General features: G+C 46.5%; 1 protein-coding gene across 1 annotated transcript; it reads right to left on the minus strand.

The window, feature by feature from the left end:
- Window positions 1–10,008: 10,008 nt before the first annotated feature.
- On the minus strand, window positions 10,009–11,205 carry LOC119282048. Its single transcript, XM_037562408.1, has one exon. The coding sequence runs from the start codon at window positions 11,174–11,176 to the stop codon at window positions 10,376–10,378; it is 801 nt and encodes a 266-aa protein (XP_037418305.1). The 5' UTR covers window positions 11,177–11,205; the 3' UTR covers window positions 10,009–10,375.
- Window positions 11,206–24,235: the final 13,030 nt, after the last annotated feature.

A 24,235-nucleotide genomic window follows, 5' to 3' on the forward strand; every position in this document is an offset into this window, starting at 1 on the left:
CACCACCCGCTCCCCGACCCCGTCACCGTCGCTGCGCACGCCGCCCCTTCCCCGGCCCCGTCGCCGTCGCCGCGCTCGCCGCCCCTTCCCCAACCCCGTCGCCGTCGCCCCGACCACACGCCGCCGCCTTCGGTCCGGCCACCGGGGCCCTTTCCTCTTATTTTTTTGTGCATTTTATGTATATGTTCTCTGTGTATATATGTATATGTTCTCTGTGTATATATGTTCATATATGCAAAAGTTAGATTTTAGAAAAACTTTATATATGCAAAAGTTTATATCTGCAAAAATTTATACATATATGTAAGTATATATGTATGTATAGATGTATGTATGTGGATACATGAGGGGGTCGATATACCCCCTCTCCGATAGCATTTTTGTGCATTTTAGGTTAGTGTATATATATGTTGATGTATATATGCAAAAGATAGATTTTTAGAAAAAATACTATTTTTTCTGTTGATGATATGATGATGTTTTTTTTTCATATATGCATTTTTTCATATATGTATTTTTTTAAGTTGTTAGTAGATATCGATTTTAGGTTAGTGCATTTTATCACTGATTTTAGGTTAGTTGATCAATTTAGTGCATTTTATGTTTGTTGCATTTTAGGATAGTGCATTTTATGTTAGTGGAGAAGAAAAAGTAAAATAAGGAAAAGGAAAATAAGTAGAGAAAGAAGGAGAAGAAGAAGGAGAAGACGAGGAGAGGAAGAAGAGAAAGAAGAAGAAGAAAAAGAGGAGAAGAAGAAGGAATAGAGGAGCTTCTTCTCCTTTTTTTCTCCTCTTTTTCTTCTTCTTCTTCTTCTTAATTTTTATCGGGAACGAGGGTGTCGAGGATCGCCGAGGGGTCGAGGGTCGGGAACTAGGGTAGAGGGTCAAAGGTCGTTAAGGGGTCAAGGGTCGAGGGTTTCAGGGTCGAGGGTTCGAGGTTTCTAGGGTCGAGGGTCGAAGGAAGAAAAGAGGAAGAAGGAAGAAGGAAGAAAGAAGAAGAAAAAGAATGAGAGGAAAAAGGAAAAATAAGAAGATGAAGAAGAGGAGAGGAAGAAGAGGAGAAATAAATAAGAAGAGGAAAAGAGAAGAAAAAGAAGAGGAGAAGAAGAAAGGAATAGAGGAGAAGAAGAAAAAATAGAATTTTTTTTTCTATTTTTTCTTCTTCTCCTCTATTCCTTTCTTCTTCTCCTCTTTTTTTTCTTCTTCTTCTTCCTTCTTCCTTCTTCCTCTTTTCTTCCTTTTCCTTAATTATTTTCCTTTCTCGTCGTTGTCACGTCGTTGTCGATATAACCCCCTGGAGATAACTTCGACATGAGGGACGGTCGATATAAATATCCCCCCTCGGCCCTCTCGCTCGACCAAAACTCTCGAGGACACCCAAACCCTAGAGAGAAAACGATGTTGGTCTCCTACCCCCTCCCGCCACTCCCCTACCCGACAAATTAACTCTCTGGAAGCGTTGTTGTGTCGAGGCGACCCCAAACCTTAGAGAAGCAGCGTCGAGGCCACTAACATGATTCCTTATTGTGATTAGCTGGCTTGTTCTACGTTTGCCACTAATATATATATATATATATATATATATATATATATATATATATATATATATATATATATCCATCTGTACCATATATAAACATGTTGTAAATATTTGCAGAAACTATGGAGCACTGCCGAGACGAAGAAACAGAAGCGATATTGAGGGACATAATCGCAAATGGAAGGGATGAAGTTGCGTCATTTCTCCTCGACACCGTTGGTCAGCTGGAAGAACGGGGTGAAGAAGAGGGCTATGTTCATGATGGCTTCGGCCCATTAATGCCGGTACAAGAACAGGACTATGTTCATGATGGCTCGGGTGACACAATGGAGGAACAAGAAGGAGACCGTGCTGACTGCTCCGGTGACCGAACCGAGCCCGGCCAGGTATATATATATTAGTTAAGCGTGCTGACTAGTTAATTGATGCTTCCATTGTTTTGGTATATGTACACATATTAATTACTCTCGTCTTTCTTCCTTATAATTTCTAGCCCTCCGGATCGAGCACAACTTCGGTAAGGAGACGAGGCCCGAAGAAAAAGTTGAGCTCGGATGAAAAGTTTGAGATCATAGAAATCGCGCCCGACGGCGAACTGATTGAACCCATCCGGACAAGGAAGGCATTTTCTTCACAGTGCGGGGTTCTTGTTAGGGAGAAGATCCCGATCAGCATCCAGCAATGGTATAAGCCTAAGGAGGAAGACCCTGAGGTGTCTTATGTCAATGATATGCAGAAAGAATATCTTTGGACTGAGCTGAAGGCAAATTTCACCCTACCGCCAGAGGAGGATCCGGAGAAGCCAGTTAAAGAGGAATTAATCAAGTCTTGCGCTCTTAAGAAGATGGCAACCCTAATGAGGAGGTGGAGGAAAGAGCTGAACCAGTTTGTCAAAAATAAAAAGACACCAGAATTCATCGGCAAATATGAGAATATCAAAGATCACTGGCCCGCATTTGTGGCCCACAAGACATCGGAAAAGAGTGAGAAGATGTCGGAGACAAACAAGAAAAATGCTACGAAGAAGACGCTTCACCATCGCACGGGGTCAGTTGGCTACCTGCAAGCCCGGCCTAAGTGGTCCAAGGCTGAGAATGATCTGCTTGAAAAAGGGATCGAACCAGAGACAATGAGATGGCCAGACCGTTGCCGGACTTGGTTCTTCGGATCTGGCGGAACCTTGGACCCTGTAACAGGGTTTTGCCAGTGGACAGACGAGCAACTAGAAATACCAGTCAAGAACCTTCGACACTATATCGATGCAGCGCAGCGAGGGACGTTCCTTCCAAACAGGGAGAAGGACGAGCTCACAATGGCCCTTGGGAATCCTGAGCACCCTAGACGGACACGAGGCACGCCAGGCTCCATTCCGTGGAAGGTTGGTTTTCCGGACGCAGGGGGTTACAAAACCCACGAGAGGAGGAAGAAACTGGAGCAGGACCAACTGCAGGCGCTGCACGAAAGGGTAATGGGGCTAGAGGATCGAGAAGAGGAACGAGAAGCAGCAGATCGCAGCAAACGACCTGCCGAAGCTTCCCCCGAAGCTACCCCGCCATCTCAGCAGAGAAGCAGCGTGGCTTGCACCGAGCTGCTTCAGCCGGAGCATGTCTTGACGGCTCCTGCCAGCTATCCCGTGGATGGTATCACGGAGTCTCAAAATTGCCACATGATGGCGCGATGGATGAATTTGAAGGTCAAGGCGGTTGTTGGCCAAGTTTATCCTAGTGGACCCGGCACAACTTATCACTCCCAGCCGATTCCAAAAGGATATGCTAAGGTGATGGTGGATGAAATAACGGAGGGATTTGAGGACCTTGTGCTTGACCACCCTACCGGTGAAGGGGAGACTAGGCTGGGTTCTGCTCTGAAGACTCCATGCCTATGGAAGAAGGAGCTCATCAACCTTCTGAACTGGACGCCTCCGCCTCCTCCTCCTGCTCCGGCGAGTCAGGGCACTCCGCCTCCTCCACCGCCTCCTCCTCCGGTGAGTGACGATTAGGGCACGTGTGGCGGCACTCCGCCTCCTTCTCCGGCGCATGGCGGCACTCCGCCTCCTTCTCCGCCTGCGCCGGCGCTCCCGAGCAGCCAGCAGCATCCTCCTTCTCCGCCTCGCCAGCAAGGGCGGAAGAGACCCGCCGCCGCCCCGGCTGCTCCGGCGCGTCGTACTCCTTCTCCTCCGCCTCGTAAGCAAGCACGAAAGAAGACAGACGCCGCCGCCGCTCCGTCTGCTCCGGCGTCTAGCAGCACAACCAGAGGCGGGAGGCAATACAAATACGGTCCACATCTCTCAAGCCTCTAGAGAAGTTACCGTACGAGAGGTCCGAGGAGGAAACCGATATGATTGTGCGGACCCACGTGAAGGAGTTCTTTGAAGGGGTGAAAGCAAAGAGACATCCACCTCCAGAGGAGAAGGTAGATCTGGTGAAAGCAAAGCGCACTATCGATGCCCTGAGGAAACCACCAAAGTCTCCGCCGAGAACCAACTATGAGCGCATTACTGAATAGACATATCTCCAAGCCCAGCGGTTGGGAACTACTGTCAGTGCTAAAAGGTCAAAAGAACGAGCAAAGGGGAAAAAGCCCAGCTCAGCGAACAAGCACAGCAATCGTGCCCCCCGCTCAATGTGTCTAATGCTCCGGGGACGGTGGCCGGTTATGGCAATCTTGACGATTACCTGCCTGACGATGCACTTCCTGATTTCTTGGAGGTGGACGAACACAGATACGAGTACGGGAAGCCTCTCGTCAAAGATGAAAAATCTCTGACAACAATGATGCGAAGATTCCATAATTGGTACATGGAAACCTGCAGAGAGTCTGAGGGTAAGAATGCTTTGTATCTGCATATTCAAGAGGAGCACGATCTCGTTGCAAATGATCTGTTGACTGTTCCATTTGATGAGTTCTTCGCGTTCTTCAATCAAAAGGCCCTCGATAAACTAATGGTCTTTTGCTACTGTCTGTAAGTACTATTTCTGTCATTAAGTCTCTATATATAGCTCGGCTCTTTCATTTCATGTATTTATAATTAATTATCCTCAATATATTATGCAGATTGAAGATCGTCGAGTGCAAAAAACAAGAAATTTATGATATTGGGTTCATTAACACAAATATCATAGATGAATTTTTGGTTAAAAAGGACATCAAAGAGGCCGAGGACAACATGCTACAATCATTGATAAAAAATCAAAACAAAGATACCATACTCTTTCCTTACAACGGCAAGTGAGTGTTACTGTCGTGTGCATATTTGGTTTCCGTTATTACTCGAGCGAGGTTATAGTAATGTAATTGATGAGTTATGCATGCGTGCGTAGGTACCACTATATTCTTCTGGAGATTAAGCTTGAGCGTGGACTAGTAACCGTCTTAGACTCGAGACGGAAAGATCCCAAATCCTATGCGGACATGACTGAAATGCTCAGCAAGTAAGTTCAATCGATCATTATCGCACCATATCGGAAACTTTTTGTTCATTTCCTGATATCTCAAGTAATAATAATTATTTTCTTTGTCTTGCAGGGTTTGGAAACAGTTCACCGCAGAAGCTCCGGGACTGCCGAAGGAGCTGCGATATACATACCCGAAAGTAAGTACTAATGGCTAGCTAGTTGTGCGCATCTCCCGTTGATTCTATAGCTATACTTTCATCAATGCCATTTATAATGCTTCATTATCAGTTTGATTGACCTCTATTTCTCGTAAAGTGCTTGTGGTAGGAAGAAGGGAATGATTTCTGTGGATACTACGTGTGCGAGTTCATCCACAACGCGACTTTGAAAAACAAGCGGGGCTACTCTCAAAGACAATATGAAGTGCGTAAGCAATAATATTCACAATTTCATTTTATTACACCATCATTTCTGTTGAGTTTCATTCATATATATGTATTAATTAACCCCCTTCTTCAAATTAGACGTGGCAGATGCGGAATGAACTCCTAGAACCAGATCGCATGAAAGCAACTCAAGAGGAATTGGCGGGATTCTTTCTTGACCACGTCATCAATAAAGCCGGAGAATACCATGTGGAAATTGATTTCAATTGCTAGGGGATTGTAATTATAAGAGATCTTATACATATTGTACATGCATGTATGTAGCCAGTAGCGTCAGATACTTGTTGTTCGACCAATCTCTCAGAGAAGGAGAGAGGTCGATCGATCACTTCTCTCGGTATGCATGAACTTCTGTACTGAATGGTTCTCTCGATCACTTATGTATATATAGTACGTAGAGTCGACCAAGCACGGACATAAGAGAGGACACTTCTCTCTATTAATTAGCTAGCTAACACAATATATGAAACACGTAAATTAACCCCCCAAAACCCCCAATCCCCCCCTCCTTTCAAAAAAATAACAAAAACCCCAACCAATGGAATGCTGACGCGTGGATACTTTTTGGTCCCGGTTGGTGCCACCAACCGGGACAAAAGGACCCCTGACTGGGCTCGGCGCACAGGGCCACGTGGAGGCACATTGGTCCCGGTTCTTGTTTGAACCGGGACTAATGGGTGGAGGTATTAGTAACGGCCCATTAGTCCCGGTTCATGAACCGGGACTAAAGGCCCTTACGAACCGGGACTATTAGGTGTTTTTCTACTAGTGTTGCTTCTCTTCTCGCTCTTATTTGCGTATGTTAGCCACCATATCATGCTTAGTCGCTGCTGCAACATCACAACTTATCCTTTCCATACCCACTAAGCTTTGCTAGTCTTGATACCCATGGTTATGGGATTGCCGACTCCTCGTGGCTCACAGATTACTACAACAACAGTTGCAGGTACAGGTTGTGCGATGATTTTGACGCGAGAGCGATGTTACTTGTTTTGGAGTTCTTCTTCTGCTTCTTCTTCGATCAGGGGATAGGTTCCAGGCCGGCAGCCTGGGCTAGTAGGGTGGATGTCATTTGAGTTTCTGTTTGTGTTTCATCCATAGTCGGATGGTGCTCTTATGTAAGATGATGTTGTATTCGTGTGGCATTGTATGCCTTATGTATGTATCCCTATCTATTATTTAATGTTGATGTAATGATATCCACCTTGCAAAAGCGTCTTCAAGATGCGCTTCTATCCTTGGTGGAACCTCCGAGTTCCTTTAGGATAGGGTCGCATCTTGGGTGTGACAATGTTGGACAAGCCGGCTTGTACGTGGTTGAAAAGCTTGCCCGAAAACTCCATTGGATCATGGGCAGAGTTGAAAAGGCGTTTTATTCAGAATTTTAAAGACACATGCAAGCAGCCTATGTCAATTCTGGATTTGGATTGTTGCATCCAAGGTGAAAGTGAGTCTACAACCAATTGGGTGCGTCAGATTTCACCTGTTATACACTCTTCGGATAGTATCAACGCCGGTTCAGCAGTCATATGTTGGAGAAGAATTGTCGCTTCCTTCCCCTTAAGTAGAAATTGGGGTGGCTTAAGCGTAATTGCAATGATATGGGGGAGCTCATGGCGGCGCTTGTCAAGTATGCCGACTCTGATAGCACTAAAGATCCTGAGTCTGATGATGAGAAGACCGGGAGGGGGAAGAAGAGTGGCAGTGCAAAGGGACAACATAACACGGCGGGTCAAGGTGGTAATGGTAACTGTAAGGCGGACGACGGTTTGGACTTTGTGGCCAACGCCAATCAATAATCAACGTCATAAGGGGAAAGCGCAAGCGCCCCGGTTTGGAGGGTCGAAGTTTAACCTTGAAGCTATGTTGAATCAACCTTGTCTGAAGTACAGAACCCAGGATAAGCCAGCCGGTCATTTTGTGGAAGAATTGCTTCATCATGAGGGGGTACAGGAATTCTATTTTTTCTCAGAATAATCATGGTCCGCTTGGCGGTCCAGGTTCCGGTTCTCATGGACCTGTTTTGGGGGTGGCGGCTCGAGCTCTGGCTTTCAAGGCCAGGGGAATCATGGTGGTTTTAATCAGCAATCTGGCCAGGGGAATCAGCAGCAGCAGTCCGGCTATCAGAGTCATCCAAAGCAATTGAATGGTGGTCAATATCATGTGTTTACCACAAGCCTATGCAAGCGAGATCAGAAAATCCAAAAGCGGGCGGTGAACTCTGTTGAACCGGCGGTGCCTCATTATTTGAGGTGGTCTGAGCGGCCTATTGTGTGGAGCCGTGAGGATCACCCGCCCCAGGTTGACAATCCAGGTCAGTTGGCATTGGTGGTTGCTCCACAAGTTGGAGGATACAAGCTTACAAAGGTGCTCATGGATGGGGGCAGCAGCATCAACATCCTTTACTATGAAACCTTTTGTAGTATGAATTTGACTGACAAAGATCTTAAGCTGTCCTCTACTGTTTTCCATGGAGCGGTGCCTGGTAAGTCGGCGTATCCAGTGGGTAAGATAACACTGGATGTTGCTTTTGGAGATGACAATGATTCCAGAGCTGAGAAGTTGACCTTTGAGGTGGTGAAAATCAGGAGCCCGTATCATGCTTTGTTCGGGCGGCCGACTTACACCAAGTTTATGGCACGGTCGTGTTATGTTTATTTGCAGCTTAAGATGCCGGGTCATAAGGGCACCATTACTGTGCATGGTAATAGAAGGATTGCCCTGGATTGTGAAGAGAGTGATGTTGCTTATGCTGAGTCGGCCTGTGCTACTGAGGAGTTGATGTTTTATAAGGACAATATTGACCCGGCTGATATGACTTCCCTGAAAAAGCCAACCACAGAGAATGTTGCAAATTTGATTAGAGTACTGAGCAAGTAGGCCACCATCTAATTTCAAAGATAGTGTATGTGAACTTAATGCCTTATGTAGGGAAGATGATTAATATTGTAGCGCTTCTTTAGTTCAAACTGCATTGTTCCATTGTTGTAGATCTGCTTACAATAATTTGTTCAGTTGGGCTCATTTCTTCAACAAAAAAATTGCGCCCCCTGTTGACCTGTGTTCCATGGAAGAAATTTTGGAATGTATAACATTGACCTTTAGAATAGCAGTACTACCATGCTTTCTACTAAATATATTTGTTAATTACATCATTGTTTTATTCAGCTGCATTCTTGGCTTCAGCTTCTTGAACAACCTATAATTGACGGGAGCATGTAAAAAGTTGTGGATTTTTTTTGTTCAATCGCTGCGACTATGCGATGGTGATGACGTTCTTCCTATCTATGTTGGAGATGACAAGATTGACGAAGATGCATTCAAGGTAAGCTATGAACCACTATGAGCACAAGGGGCGCCAGGGGAGCTAGGTGCAGCAGTTATGTCGCATGGAAGCAAAAAGGCATCCAGATTTCTTCAACAATCATCCCACAGGGCAACCATGTACCATCTATCCATGCAGTGCAAACCACTAATTTTTTTACCTTTTTCTAAAAAAAGTCACAATTATGTCTGACTTACTATACACTGTACTTCCATGCTCCAGCATTCATAACATCAACAAGATAAGCCACAATTTATTTGAGAAAATATCCTGCTTTATCGATCAAGGATAATTAATAGTGAGTGTCTCTCGAATACAATTCAGGTCACTAGACGCAGCACATCAAAGCTATACACGTGAAAGTACCTCTCTTGTTATGAACAGTAAAAAATAGATAAAATAAAAAAATCTGAAATTATTTTGTGAAATAATTTCACAAATGTTTGAAGCATGCAAAATTTCATCGCGAAATCACATTTGTGGAAGGCCTGGCAAAAAAAAATCAGAGCTCCAAAATGCTTTTGCAAGTAACATTTTCAGAGTATCGATTTTGTTTTTTCTTTACCACGCCTGCCACCAATGTGATTTTGCGATGAAATTTTGCATGCACAACAAACATTTGTGAAAGTATGCCACAAAATAATTTCAGAAATTTTGCTCTCCCCACGGGCTGAGAAATAAAATATAGAGAGGCTTTCCCTCAAAAGAAAAACTATACTTGCCCATGGGCGCGGCGGCCTCTGCCTGCTAGTCTAGTATTATGTTGATCCGCAATCCCTTATAGTGAAGCCATAGTCAAACATGACACCAACAGGCAGAGCTAACGAATTGAAGGAAACAAGCCATTAACAAAGTCCCATAAGGCCAGAAGGCCAAGTGAAGAAGAGCAATAAAAAGTGGACTTGCACATTCTATATGAAGTCATGTACCACAATGTACCACTTAGGCTATGTCTAAAATCACTACAAGTCACTTCCACAGTTCCACCTTGATGGAGACGCCCTTGCTCCAGCATATAGAGTTTGTCGTGAATTTAAAACACACCCTTTTAATTTGGTCCCTCAGCTGTTGAAGCTACTTCCATTTCTGCAGAAATACAACAAGAATTCAGAAATAAATAAATAAATAAAAGCAGCTTAGCATCGACTAAGGACCAACAGGACTAACTATCCAAAACATTAATACTAACCTATTACTAGCAGCAGCCTGCTACACATGCAAAAAATCATTAAGAGAAGGCAAACTTGCTCCGGAGGGGAAATAAACCCCTGTTTCTTGAGCATAAATATCACCGTAAAAAATATTCGATGAGAAGCCATCCGTCTATATTCTTTGAAAATGTAAGCGCCAACTGAAAAACCAAGGCGGAATACCTGGAATGTAGAAGCTCATGTAGGGGCAGACTCTCCTAAATTCATCGAGCACCTTGGTGACTCGGCCTGACTTGAGTTCAATCATGTAGACGCAAGCAATGGTGCCAACAAAAATGGCGTCGGTGCCCTCCGCAAAGCCGACCACAGATACAACGGGAATCCAACTATAGTATTTGATTCCGTTAATTGAGTGTGAGAGGGCGTCTTCAGAAAGCAGCGTCTTGAGATCGATTACCCTGCGTTGCGTCCATGTCTCTGCCCCCTCGGCGCCAGAGCCAGTCTCCCTTGCCCACAGGGTTATGAACTTATGATGGTGTTATCCACAGCGGCGAATCCCAGGCCACCGTCCTCCATTGTCACGAGCCTTCCATCACACTCGGCCAGCGCCTCCAACACGGACAAGCGGGCTGTAGTAAGTTGGTACTCGATGGTGTAATCCAAGAAGCCGCGGAAGTAGAGCGCGTCCCCCACATGGACGCTAGCTGCAAAGTGGGCATTGGCCCCGGGGTGATGAAGAGAGGTGATCTCGTTCCACGCGCCAGTCTCCGAGGAGTAGAGGCGGGCGGAGGTCACCCCCTTCCCCTTGTCGGTGGATAGGAAGGCCACGCGGAAGGGCCCACCCTCGCAGCCGCAGTGGTCGCAGCCTTCCGCGGCACAGAGCACCGCCGCTGCGTAGTCGACGTAGTCCTCCGGCTCCGGCGAGGGCTGGGGAACCCGGCGTTGGTCGTCCGTCATGGGTTCCCAGACGACGAGGTCCAAGGTCCCCTTGATCTGCGCGTTTGTGGTGGCGAAGAGGGCCCGGCCGTGGCGGCAGTCGACAACCAACCAACATGGAAGGACGGGATCGACAACCCGAAAGACGGAGGTTGGGACGAATCGGGAATAGTAAGGTTCACCACCTTGCAGGATTTGGAGGATGCCCAGCAGGTGAGGTCTCCGGTGGAACTCGCGGTAGCGGCGGCGTAAGGTGGGACCAGCGACGAGGCGACGCCAGGGTTTGCAGACGAGCGACGCGCGCACGAGGCACGCGGGATCTTCCGGCGGGAGGCGGAGAAGGATTTGCTCTACGAGGTCTTCCATTAGCGACGACGCCGACATGGTCGCAGATGCGCTTGTGGCGCGATGCATGGGAGTAATTGACAAAAAACTACCATATTTCACGTATCCGTTCTACACAACTATCACATTTTGAAAACTGATCAAAAACTTCAGATTAATACTAATTTCGTGACAAAAAACTACCAGGTCGAGTTGAAGACCAATTTAACCGTTTTAAACCCCTTTCTGACAGAGCTAGCCCACCTGTCGGGACGGCTGCCGCGCTAACAGCTAACGGCGCTCGCCTGCTCCAGGATGTCTTCCCACCTCGTTTCCATGCTGGTAGCCACCGCCGCCATTGTTGCCGGAGCTCGTCGTTGCTCTTAGGCGCCGCCGCTGCTGCTCTATCTGCTGTTGTTGCTACCTGTCGCTACCACCGTTGTCCCCGCTGCTGGCCTCTGCTGCCTGCGCCGACGAGCCCCTGGCCTCCCCTATCTGCTGCCGCGCAGCTCCTGCTCGCGCCCCCTGCTGGCTTGCTGCTGCTGCGGCTTGCCGGCCCTGCCGCCGCAGACCGCCCGTGCCGTCCGCTGGCCTGCGTGCCTCGCCCCAGCCCCGCCGCTGCTCGGCTCCCGCCTCTGCCTCCGCCGCGTGAACCCTCCCCGACCCGCTCTCACGGCTCGCCCCGCCTCCTCCTCCCAGCGCCGCACCGCCCCCTGCAGCCCACACACGGTCGCGCCCGGTGGCTGGCCAGGCCCGCATCTACCATCGAGCAGTAGCTCGCGACACCGACATCGATGTCGCCGCGAAGGCTGCCGCCATTGCCGCCGTGCAGTGCGAGGCAGAGCCACCACTGGTTCACCCGACGCTCGTGCCGGGGTCCGACGTGGTGTAAAGCGAGCAGGCGGCCGGAGCTCCCCTGCTTTCATCTCATGCACAAGAGGTGTTTGTTGAAATGCTAAAGAGAGAGAGGAGGGGAGGAAGAAGAAGGTTGATGATGACGTGTGGGTCCCATCTGTCATAACTGTTAACTTGACGGTCAAAATAAACGGAGTTGACTTTGTTGCCGGTCCCACATGTCATAAACAGGTTTAAAATCATAAAAACGGTCATCAAGTCAACTTGGTAGTTTTTTGTCATAAAAGTAGTACTAATCTGGAGTTTTCGGTCAGTTTTCAAAATGTGATAATTCTGTGGGACGGATACGTGAAATGTGGTAGTTTTTTGTCAATTACTCGATGCATAGAGGCGAGGGTTTTCGGTAGTCTCCAGGTGGGTCTCCCAGCCCATTAATTGCCCATGGCTGCAACAGGGTAAAAATATTTTATACGTAATAATCATCATAATTTACCATCCATTTTGTCGTCAATTGATTATATACCAAAATAGCAATAGAATCCGTATCGTTTTCTAACCAAAATCAATACTCAGTTAGAGTACTTACCAACGAAAAACATGATGGTGTTGGCCTTGGCACACCTCGCAAGGCGTTGAGATTCTAAAGGACTTTAGAGCGTCTACAATGAGAGCCCACATACCCGCCCCAAACGCCCAGACGGCTTGCCCGACCACTGCGCGGACAGAAAACAACCATATAATCGGACCTGATAAATTTGATTTAAATACATGAATTGAACAGCACCACTTATACCCGGCCCATATCCGGGACGGATATGAGGACATCCGGACATGCTTGCCACACAACTGCGACAAGCCGGACCCATCCTAAATCCTCTGAAAATTGATTAGTTTTCTATATAATGATGAAAACAAAAGTGTTGTGCACACGACAAATAGCTGACTATTGCACTAAGGCCTATCTAGTTGCGTGCTGCAGTATGTTGTCATGCATGGATGGCCTGAGTTAATCGTCGTGTAAAAATCGTGTGCATAGCAGTGCCCAAATAAAAATCTCTTCTCTGGAAGCACCTGTCAAGTGATGCGCTCAGCTGCTGTCACGTGTCGTGCTCTGGCCGCAACTTTGGGATTGCGTTTTTTTGACATGTTTTCAGTATTTTTTTCAGCTTTGGCTTAGTTTTCCTTAGGTTTTGGTGATTTTTTTGGGAAGCTGTGCTTTCGCGTAAAAATCGCTTCTCTTCATCAAGAAGCACACCTATGCTTCTCGAAAAGAGAAAAACATACCACTTCCATCTGTATAGGGCCTAACACTACTAGGAAAAATCCTAGTAGTAGCGCGGGTTTTGAGGCTAGCAGCAGCGCGGTCAGCCGCGCTACTACTACGTCGCTACAGCTAACTGTTAGTAGTAGCACGGTCGGTACCCGCGCTACTACTGTTGACTATATCAGCTGCGCTTTTCTGGAACACGCTACTATTAGTTAGCTGCAGCGGTTTCCTAGCCCCTCGCTACTGCTATATCTTTCATCATTTTCCCCGCTTCCTACCCCGTTTCGGTCCACATACTAGGTACTACTCGATATCAATTTCATAAAGCATTATAGGTACTAGGTAGTACTCCCTCCGTTCCAAATTACTCGTCGTGGTTCAAACCACGACGAATAATTTGGAACGGAGGGAGTACTAGATAACAATTTCATATATAGTCAACATGCATCATCAAGCAGTACTAGGTGATATCGACCATGATCATCATATGTAGTTCTAGATGATATCGACGACAATCTGTTGGGAAACGTTGCATAAAATAAAATATTTCCTACGTTCACCAAGATCAATCTATGAGTTCATCTAGCAACGAGAGAGGGGAGTGCATCTACATACCCTTGTAGATAGCGAGCGGAAGCGTTCAAGAGAACGAGGTTGAGGGAGTCGTACTCGTCGTTATCCAAATCACCGGAGATCCTAGCACCGAACGGATGGCACCTCCGCGTTCAACACACGTACGGTCAGCGTGACGTCTCCTCCTTCTTGATCCAGCAAGGGGGAAGGAGAGGTTGAAGAAGATCCAGCAGCACGACGGCGTGGTGGTGGATGCAGCAGGGATCCCGGCAGGGCTTCGCCAAGCGTCTGCGGGAGGGAGAGGTGTAGCAAGGGGGAAGGGAGGCGCCAAGTGCAAGGGTGTGGCTGCCCTCCCTCCCCCCCCCTCTATATATAGGGTCCCCGGGGGGGTGCCGGCCCTAGGAGATGGGATCTCCTAGGGGGGCGGCGGCCAAGGAGGGTGCCTTGCCCCCCAAGGCAAGTGGAGGCGCCCCCTCCCCTAGGGTTCCCAACCCTAGGCGCAGGGGGGCCCAAGGGGGGGCCGCACTAGCCCACCGGGGGCTGGTTCCCCTCCCACTTCAGCCCATGGGGCCCTCCGAGATAGGTGGCCCTACCCGGTGGACCCCCGGGACCCTTCCGGTGGTCCCGGTACAATACCGGTGACCCCCGAAACTTTCCCGATGGCCGAAACTCGACTTCCCATATATAATTATTTACCTCTGGACCATTCCGGAACTCCTCGTGACGTCCAGGATCTCATCCGGGACTCCGAACAACTTTCAGTTTGCTGCATACTAATATCTCTACAACCCTAGCATCACCGAACCTTAAGTGTGTAGACCCTACGGGTTCGGGAGACACGTAGACATGATCGAAACGGCTCTCCGGTCAATAACCAACAGCGGGATCTGGATACCCATGTTGGCTCCCACATGCTCCTCGATGATCTCATCGGATGAACCACGATGTCGAGGATTCAAGTAACCCCGTATACAATTCCCTTTGTCAATCGGTATGTTACTTGCCCGAGATTCGATCGTCGGTATCCCAATACCTTGTTCAATCTCATTACTGGCAAGTCATTTTACTCGTACCGCAATGCATGATCCCGTGACCAGACACTTGGTCACTTTGAGCTCGTTATGATGATGCATTACCGAGTGGGCCCAGAGATACCTCTCCGTCATACGGAGTGACAAATCCCAGTCTCGATCCGTGTCAACCCAACAGACACTTTCGGAGATACCCGTAGTATACCTTTATAGTCACCCAGTTACGTTGTGGCATTTGGTACACCCAAAGCACTCCTATGGTATCCGGGAGTTACACGATCTCATGGTCTAAGGAAAAGATACTTGACATTGGAAAAGCTCTAGCAAACGAACTACACGATCTTGTGCTATGCTTAGGATTGGGTCTTGTCCATCACATCATTCTCCTAATGATGTGATCCCGTTATCAATGACATCCAATGTCCATAGTCAGGAAACCATGACTATCTGTTGATCAACGAGCTAGTCAACTAGAGGCTCACTAGGGACATGTTGTGGTCTATGTATTCACACGTGTATTACGATTTCCAGATAATACAATTATAGCATGAATAAAAGACAATTATCATGAACAAGGAAATATAATAATAATCCTTTTATTATTGCCTCTAGGGCATATTTCCAACAGTCTCCCACTTGCACTAGAGTCAATAATCTAGTTACATTGTGATGAATCGAACACCCATAGAGTTCTGGTGTTGATCATGTTTTGCTCGCGGAAGAGGTTTAGTCAATGGATCTGCGACATTCAGATCCGTATGTACTTTGCAAATATCTATGTCTCCATCTTGAACATTTTCACGGATGGAGTTAAAATGACGCTTGATGTGCCTGGTCTTCTTGTGAAACCTGGGCTCCTTGGCAAGGGCAATAGCTCCAGTGTTGCCACAGAAGAGAGTGATCGGCCCCGACGCATTGGGTATGACTCCTAGGTCGGTGATGAACTCCTTCATCCATATTGCTTCATGCGTTGTCTCCGAGGCTGCCATGTACTCCGCTTCACATGTAGATCCCGCCACGAGCTCTGCTTGCAACTGCACCAGCTTACTGCTCCACGATTCAACATATACACGTATCCGGTTTGTAACTTAGAGTCATCCAGATTTGTGTTGAAGCTAGCGTCGACGTGACCCTTTACAATGAGCTCTTCGTCACCTCCATAGATGAGAAACATGTCCTTTGTCCTTTTCAGGTACTTTAGGATATTCTTGACTGCTGTCCAGTGTTCCTTGTCGGGATTACTTTGGTACCTTCCTACCAAATTAACGGCAAGGTTTACATCAGGCCTGGTACACAGCATGGCATACATAATAGATCCTATGTCTGAGGCATAGGGGATGACACTCATCTCTTCTTTATCTTCTGCCGTAGTCGGGCATTGAGGCGAGCTCAATCTCACACCTTGCAATACAGGCAAGAACCCTTTATTGGACTGATCCATATTGAACTTCTTAAATATCTTATCAAGGTATGTGCTTTGTGAAAGACCTATGAGGCGTCTCGATCTATCCCTATAGATCTTGATGCCTAATATGTAAGCAGCTTCTCCAAGGTCCTTCATTGAAAAACACTTATTCAAGTAGGCCTTAATGATGTCCAAAAGTTCTATATCATTTCCCATCAAAAGTATGTCATCTACATATAATATGAGAAATGCTACAGAGCTCCCGCTCATTTTCTTGTAAACGCAGGCTTCTTCATAAGTCTGCATAAACCCAAACGCTTTGATCATCTCATCAAAGCGAATGTTCCAACTCCGAGATGCTTGCACCAGCCCATAAATGGATCGCTGGAGCTTGCACACCTTGTTAGCATTCTTCGGATCAACAAAACCTTCCGGCTGCATCATATACAGTTCTTCCTTAAGATAGCCGTTAAGGAATGCCGTTTTGACGTCCATCTGCCATATCTCATAATGATAGTATGCGGCAATTGCTAACATGATTCGGACGGACTTCAGCTTTGCTACGGGAGAGAAAGTCTCATCGTAGTCAACCCCTTGAACTTGCCGATAACCCTTAGCGACAAGTCGATCTTTATAGATGGTAACATTACCATCTGCGCCCGTCTTCTTCTTAAAGATCCATTTATTTTCTATCGCTCGCCGATTATCGGGCAAGTCTGTCAAAGTCCATACTTTGTTTTCATACATGGATTCTATCTCAGATTGCATGGCTTCAAGCCATTTGTTGGAATCTGGGCCCACCATCACTTCTTCATAGTTCGAAAATTCACCGTTGTCTAACAACATGATTTCCAGGACAGGGTTGCCGTACTACTCTGGTGTGGAACGTGTCCTTGTGGACCTACGAAGTTCCGTAGCAACTTGATCCGAAGTACCTTGATCATCATCATTAATTTCCTCTCCAGTCGGTGTAGGCACCACAGGAACATTTTCCTGAGCTGCACTACTTTCCGGTTCAAGAGGTAGTACTTCATCGAGTTCTACTTTCCTCCCACTTACTCCTTTCGAGAGAAACTCTTTTTCCAGAAAGGATCCGTTCTTGGCAACAAAGATCTTGTCTTCGGATCTAAGGTAGAAGGTATACCCAATGGTTTCCTTAGGGTATCCTATGAAGACGTATTTTTCCGACTTGAGTTCGAGCTTTTCAGGTTGAAGTTTCTTGACATAAGCATCGCATCCCCAAACTTTTAGAAACAACAGCTTAGGTTTCTTCCCAAACCATAATTCATACGGTGTCGTCTCAACGGATTTAGACGGAGCCCTATTTAAAGTGAATGTAGTTGTCTCTAGAACGTATCCCCAAAATGATAGCGGTAAATCGTTAAGAGACATCATAGATCGCACCATATCCAATAGAGTGCGATTACGATGTTTGGACACACCGTTACGCTGAGGTGTTCCAGGCGGTGTGAGTTGTGAAACGATTCCACATTTCCTTAAGTGTGTACCAAATTCCTGACTTAAATATTCTCCTCCACGATCTGATCGTAAGAACTTTATCTTTCGGTCACATTGATTCTCTACCTCATTCTGAAATTCCTTGAACTTTTCAAAGGTCTCGGACTTGTGTTTCATCAAGTAGACATACCCATATCTACTCAAGTCATCAGTGAGAGTGAGAACATAATGATATCCTCCGCGAGCCTCAACGCTCATTGGACCGCACACATAGGTATGTATGATTTCCAATAAGTTGGTTGCTCGCTCCATTGTTCCGGAGAACGGAGTCTTGGTCATTTTGCCCATGAGGCATGGTTCGCATGTGTCAAATGATTCATAATCGAGAGACTCTAAAAGTCCATCAGCATGGAGCTTCTTCATGCGCTTGACACCAATGTGACCAAGGCGGCAGTGCCACAAGTATGTGGGACTATCGTTATCAACTTTACATCTTTTGGTATTCACACTATGAATATGTGTAACATTACGTTCGAGATTCATTAAGAATAAACCATTGACCATCGGGGCATGACCATAAAACACATCTCTCATATAAATAGAACAACCATTATTCTCGGATTTAAATGAGTAGCCATCTCGTATTAAACGAGATCCAGATACAATGTTCATGCTCAAACTTGGCACTAAATAAAAATTATTGAGGTTTAAAACTAATCTCGTAGGTAAATATAGAGGTAGCGTGTCGACGGCGATCACATCGACCTTGGAACCATTTCTGGCGCGCATCGTCACCTTGTCCTTCGCCAGCCTCCACTTATTCCGCAGCTCCTGCTTTGAGTTACAAATATGAGCAATGGCACCGGTATCAAATACCCAGGAGCTACTACGAGCACTGGTAAGGTACACATCAATTACATGTATATCACATATACCTTTAGTGTTGCCGGCCTTCTTGTTCGCTAAGTATTTGGGGCAGTTCCGCTTCCAGTGACCCTTTCCTTTGCAATAAAAGCACTCAGTTTCAGGCTTGGGTCCATTCTTTGACTTCTTCCCGGCAACTGGCTTACCGGGCGCGGCAACATCCTTGCCGTCCTTCTTGAAGTTCTTCTTACCCTTGCCTTTCTTGAACTTGGTGGTTTTATTGGCCATCAACACTTGATGTTTCTTTTTGATTTCTACCTCTGCTGACTTCAGCATTGAAAATACTTCAGGAATAGTTTTCACCATCCCTTGCATATTGTAGTTCATCACAAAGCTCTTGTAGCTCGGTGGGAGCGACTGAAGGATTCTGTCAATGACTGCCTCGTCCGGGAGGTTAATGTCCAGCTGGGACAGGCGGTTGTGCAACCCAGACATTTTGAGTATGTGCTCACTGACAGAACTATTTTCCTCCATCTTACAACTATAGAACTTGTCGGAGACTTCATATCTCTCGACCCGGGCGTGAGCTTGGATAACCATTTTCAGCTCCTCGAACATCTCATATGCTCCGTGTTTCTCAAAACGCTTTTGGAGCCCCGGTTCTAAGCTGTAAAGCATGCCGCACTGAACAAAGGAGTAATCATCAGCACGTGTCTGCCAAACGTTCAAATCGTCTTGCAGTGCTGGGAGAGCAGGTGGGTCACCTAACGGTGCTTCAAGGACATATGCTTTCTTGGCAGCTATGAGGATGATCCTCAGGTTCCGGACCCAGTCCGTATAGTTGCTGCCATCATCTTTCAGCTTGGTTTTCTCTAGGAACGCGTTGAAGTTCATGTTGACATGAGCATTGGCCATTTGATCTACAAGACATTTTTGCAAAGATTTTAGACTAAGTTCATGATAATTAAGTTCATCTAATCAAATTATTTAATGAACTCCCACTCAGATTAGACATCCCTCTAGTCATCTAAGTGATACATGATCCGAGTCGACTAGGCCGTGTCCGATCATCATGTGAGACGGACTAGTCATCATCGGTGAACATCTCCATGTTGATCGTATCTTTCATACGACTCATGTTCGACCTTTCGGTCTCTTGTGTTCCGAGGCCATGTCTGTACATGCTAGGCTCGTCAAGTTAACCTAAGTGTTTTACATGTGTAAATCTGTCTTACACCCGTTGTATGTGAATGTTAGAATCTATCACACCCGATCGTCACGTGGTGCTTCGAAACAACAAACTGTCGCAATGTCGCACAGTTAGGGGGAACACTTTCTTGAAATTATTATGAGGGATCATCTTATTTACTACCGTCGTTCTAAGTAAACAAGATGCAAAAACATGATAAACATCACATGCAATCAAATAGTAGTGACATGATATGGCCAATATCATATAGCTCCTTTGATCTCCATCTTCAGGGCTCCATGATCATCTTTGTCACCGGCATGACACCATGATCTCCATCATCGTGTCTCCATGAAGTTGCTCGCCAACTATTACTTCTACTACTATAGCTAACGGTTTAGCAATAAAGTAAAGTAATTACATGGCGTTAAATCATTGATACGCAGGTCATACAATAATTAAGACAACTCCTATGGCTCCTGCCGGTTGTCATACTCATCGACATGCAAGTCGTGATTCCTATTACAAGAATATGATCTCATACATCACAATATATCATTCATCATTCATCCCAACTTTTGGCCATATCACATCACAAAGCAATTGCTCCAAAAACAAGTTAGACGTCCTCTAATTGTTGTTGCATCTTTTACGTGGTTGCAATAGGGTTCTAGCAAGAACGTTTTCTTACCTACGAAAAAGCCACAACGTGATTTGTTAACTTCTATTTACCCTTCATAAGGACCCTTTTCATTGAATCCGCTCTAAGTAAAGTGGGAGAGACAGACACCCGCTAGCCACCTTATGAAACTAGTGCATGTTAGTCGGTGGAACCTATCTCACGTAAGCGTACGTGTAATGTCGGTCCGGGCCGCTTTATCCCACAATACCGCTGAAGCAAAATAAGACTAGTAGTGGCAAGAAAGTTGACAACATCTACGCCCACAACGGATTTGTGTTCTACTTGTGCAAAGAGAACTACGCATAGACCTAGCTCTGATACCACTGTTGGGGAATGTTGCATAAAATAAAATTTTCCTACGTTCACCAAGATCAATCTATGAGTTCATCTAGCAACGAGAGAGGGGAGTGCATCTACATACCCTTGTAGATCGCGAGCGGAAGCGTTCAACAGAACGAGGTTGAGGGAGTCGTACTCGTCGTGATCCAAATCACCGGAGATCCTAGCGCCGAACGGACGGCACCTCCGCGTTCAACACACGTACGGTCAGCGTGACGTCTCCTCCTTCTTGATCCAGCAAGGAGGAAGGAGAGGTTGATGAAGATCCAGCAGCACGACGGCGTGGTGGTGGATGCAGCAGGGATCCCGGCAGGGCTTCGCCAAGCGTCTGTGGGAGGGAGAGGTGTAGCAATGGGGGAGGGAGGCGCCAAGTGCAAGGGTGCGGCTGCCCTCCCTCCCCCCCTCTATATATAGGGTCCCTAGGGGGGTCGGCCCTAGCAGATGGGATCTCCTAGGGGGGCGGCGGCTAAGGGGGGTGCCTTGCCCCCCAAGGCAAGTGGAGGCGCCCCCACCCCTATGGTTCCCAACCCTAGGCGCAGGGGGGGCCCAACCCTCCGAGATAGGTGGCCCCACCTGATGGACCCCCGGGACCCTTCCGATGGTCCCGGTACAATACCGGTGACCCCCGAAACTTTCCCGATGGCCGAAACTCGACTTCCCATATATAATTCTTTACCTCCGGACCATTCCAGAACTCCTCGTGACGTTCGGGATCTCATCCGGGACTCCGAACAACTTTCGGTTTGCTGCATACTAATATCTCTACAACCCTAGCGTCACCGAACCTTAAGTGTGTAGACCCTACGGGTTCGGGAGACACGTAGACATGACCGAGACGACTCTCCGGTCAATAACCAACAGCGGGATCTGGATTCCCATGTTGGCTCCACATGCTCCTCGATGATCTCATCGGATGAACCACGATGTCGAGGATTCAAGTAACCCCGTATACAATTCCCTTTGTCAATCGGTATGTTACTTGCCCGAGATTCGATCATCGGTATCCCAATACCTCGTTCAATCTCATTACCGGCAAGTCACTTTACTCGTACCACAATGCATGATCACGTGACCAGACACTTGGTCACTTTGAGCTCGTTATGATGATGCATTACCGAGTGGGACCAGAGACACCTCTCCGTCATACGGAGTGACAAATCCCAGTCTCGATCCGTGTCAACCCAACAGACACTTTCGGAAATACCCGTAGTATACCTTTATAGTCACCCAGTTACGTTGTGACGTTTGGTACACCCAAAGCACTCCTACAGTATCCGGGAGTTACACGATCTCATGGTCTAAGGAAAAGATACTTGACATTGGAAAAGCTCTAGCAAATGAACTACACGATCTTGTGCTATGCTTAGGATTGGGTCTTGTCCATCACATCATTCTCCTAATGATGTGATCCCGTTATCAATGACATCCAATGTCCATAGTCAGGAAACCATGACTATCTATTGATCAACGAGCTAGTCAACCAGAGGCTCACTAGGGACATGTTGTGGTCTATGTATTCACACGTGTATTACGATTTCCGGATAATACAATTATAGCATGAATAAAAGACAATTATCATGAACAAGGAAATATAATAATAATCCTTTTATTATTGCCTCTAGGGCATATTTTCAACACGATCATCATATGTAGTTCTAGATGATATAGCCACACATATATGTAATTCTAGATGATATCGAAGACGATCATCATCCTCAAGCCTGGGCGGTTGGTGTTTCTGATAGTAATTAGGATGACCTGTCCAACACGAAGATTCTTGCCATTGAGGAATCTCTTCCACCCAACCGAGTTTAAGTGTGTGCGACCGTCCGTGTCCACGCGGTAAGTACAGATTGTGACGGAGCCCCTTGCGGTAAGGCGTAGTCCAGCTAAGCCTTCTTCATCAGGCTCGATACCTTAACTCACAGATAGGCTCTTTGTCAATTTCTGAAAAAAAAACATATCAATTAATAAATAGCCTCGCACATACTCTTCCAAATAAGTATATATGGATTATCTACACTATGAATAGTTCCTTAAATTCTACACTAATAAGCATGTGATCGAACTCTACTCTAAAGCATATCATCAACTAGATTCCACACAACATATCATTGGACTCTACACTAAGCATATCATCGGATAATTTGCATTTGTAAGTATAACATACCATATCATGTCGATCGACCATGGTACTTGTCAGGCGGGTCACGAATGGCACCCCGACAAAGTCAGCACGTGGCGGAATTATGTCCCACAGGTTGCACACCTCCTCCTCGCTCAGCCTCATTCTTTGAGCTATGATGGCTTCATGAAGTGGGTCCTCATCATCTTCATCGAGTGAGTCCTCATTATATTCATCATCTTCGTCATCTTCATCATCTTCCACCAGGTAGATATAAATGACAGATAGCTTGGATCTTTCTGCTTTGAAGGAGAAGCTGATCAACTTACCACCAGTAAGACGCATGCGAGCGAGGAAACGGGCCCATCCATCTCCTCCAATCTGCGAAATATTGTGTCCTTTCTTGACCTCAATAGTGTATGCCCCCCCGGAGCCTCAAATATCACCGTGTCTCCTGTCAGCTTGTTGAATTTCAACCTCACATTGCATGGGATGATCTGTGTAAAAAAAGCAAAATGACACAGTGCAGTAATGCCAACACTAAAAATAAAATAGTTGTTACATTTCATATAATTTCTTACCGCCGCATGACGAAAACTCGGCTGGAAGTAGATGCCGAACAGCTTGCCAGTTGCAAGGCTGCTAGCGCACCTTGACTTGCACAATCGACATGGTGGTGGTGGTGGTGGCGTCATTTTCCTAAAGCAATATGAGCAAAGAATTAACGATCCACTTCACACTAAAGCCAAGTCTTCCGCGAGAAGCAATTTGATTCTTCTTCTGCGAGAAGCAATTTGATGGACAATTATAATCCTAAGATCTAGCTAGGTGGTGCCAAATCTTCAGAGCTATCAACTAGCATACTAAATCAACTAAATCAAAATGGTCTATAAATCAACTAAATCAACTAGCCTATTAAATCAACTTGCCTACTAAATCAACTAAATCAAAATGTTCTATAAATCAACTAAATCAACTGGCCTACTAGATCAACTTGCCTACTAAATCAACAAAATCAAAATGTTCTAAATCAACTAGCCTACTAAATCAACTAAATCATATGAACTAAATCAAAATGTTGCATATGAGCTAGCCTACTAAATCAAAATGTAGTAGGGAGGAGGGGTTGTGGATGGAGGAGGGAGGAGGGAGAAGGAGGGGCGACTAGAGGAGGGAGGAGAGAGTAGGACAGAGGAGGAAGGGCGGAGCGAGGAGGGGCCGGCCGGCGGCGAGTCGAGGGAGGACGGACGAGGAGGGCGGTACCGAGTCCAGCAAGGAGGAGGAGGTGACGGCGGTGCAGAGGGAGGAGGGGTAGGCGACGGCGGTCGGCG

Source organism: Triticum dicoccoides, chromosome 3B (assembly GCF_002162155.2).
Source record: "Triticum dicoccoides isolate Atlit2015 ecotype Zavitan chromosome 3B, WEW_v2.0, whole genome shotgun sequence".
Lineage (NCBI taxonomy): Eukaryota > Viridiplantae > Streptophyta > Magnoliopsida > Poales > Poaceae > Triticum > Triticum dicoccoides.

Coding starts and splice junctions, on each gene's coding strand:
- LOC119282048 (XM_037562408.1), bottom strand. CDS start 11,176: ATGTCGGCGTCGTCGCTAATGGAAGACCTCGTAGAGCAAATCCTTCTC.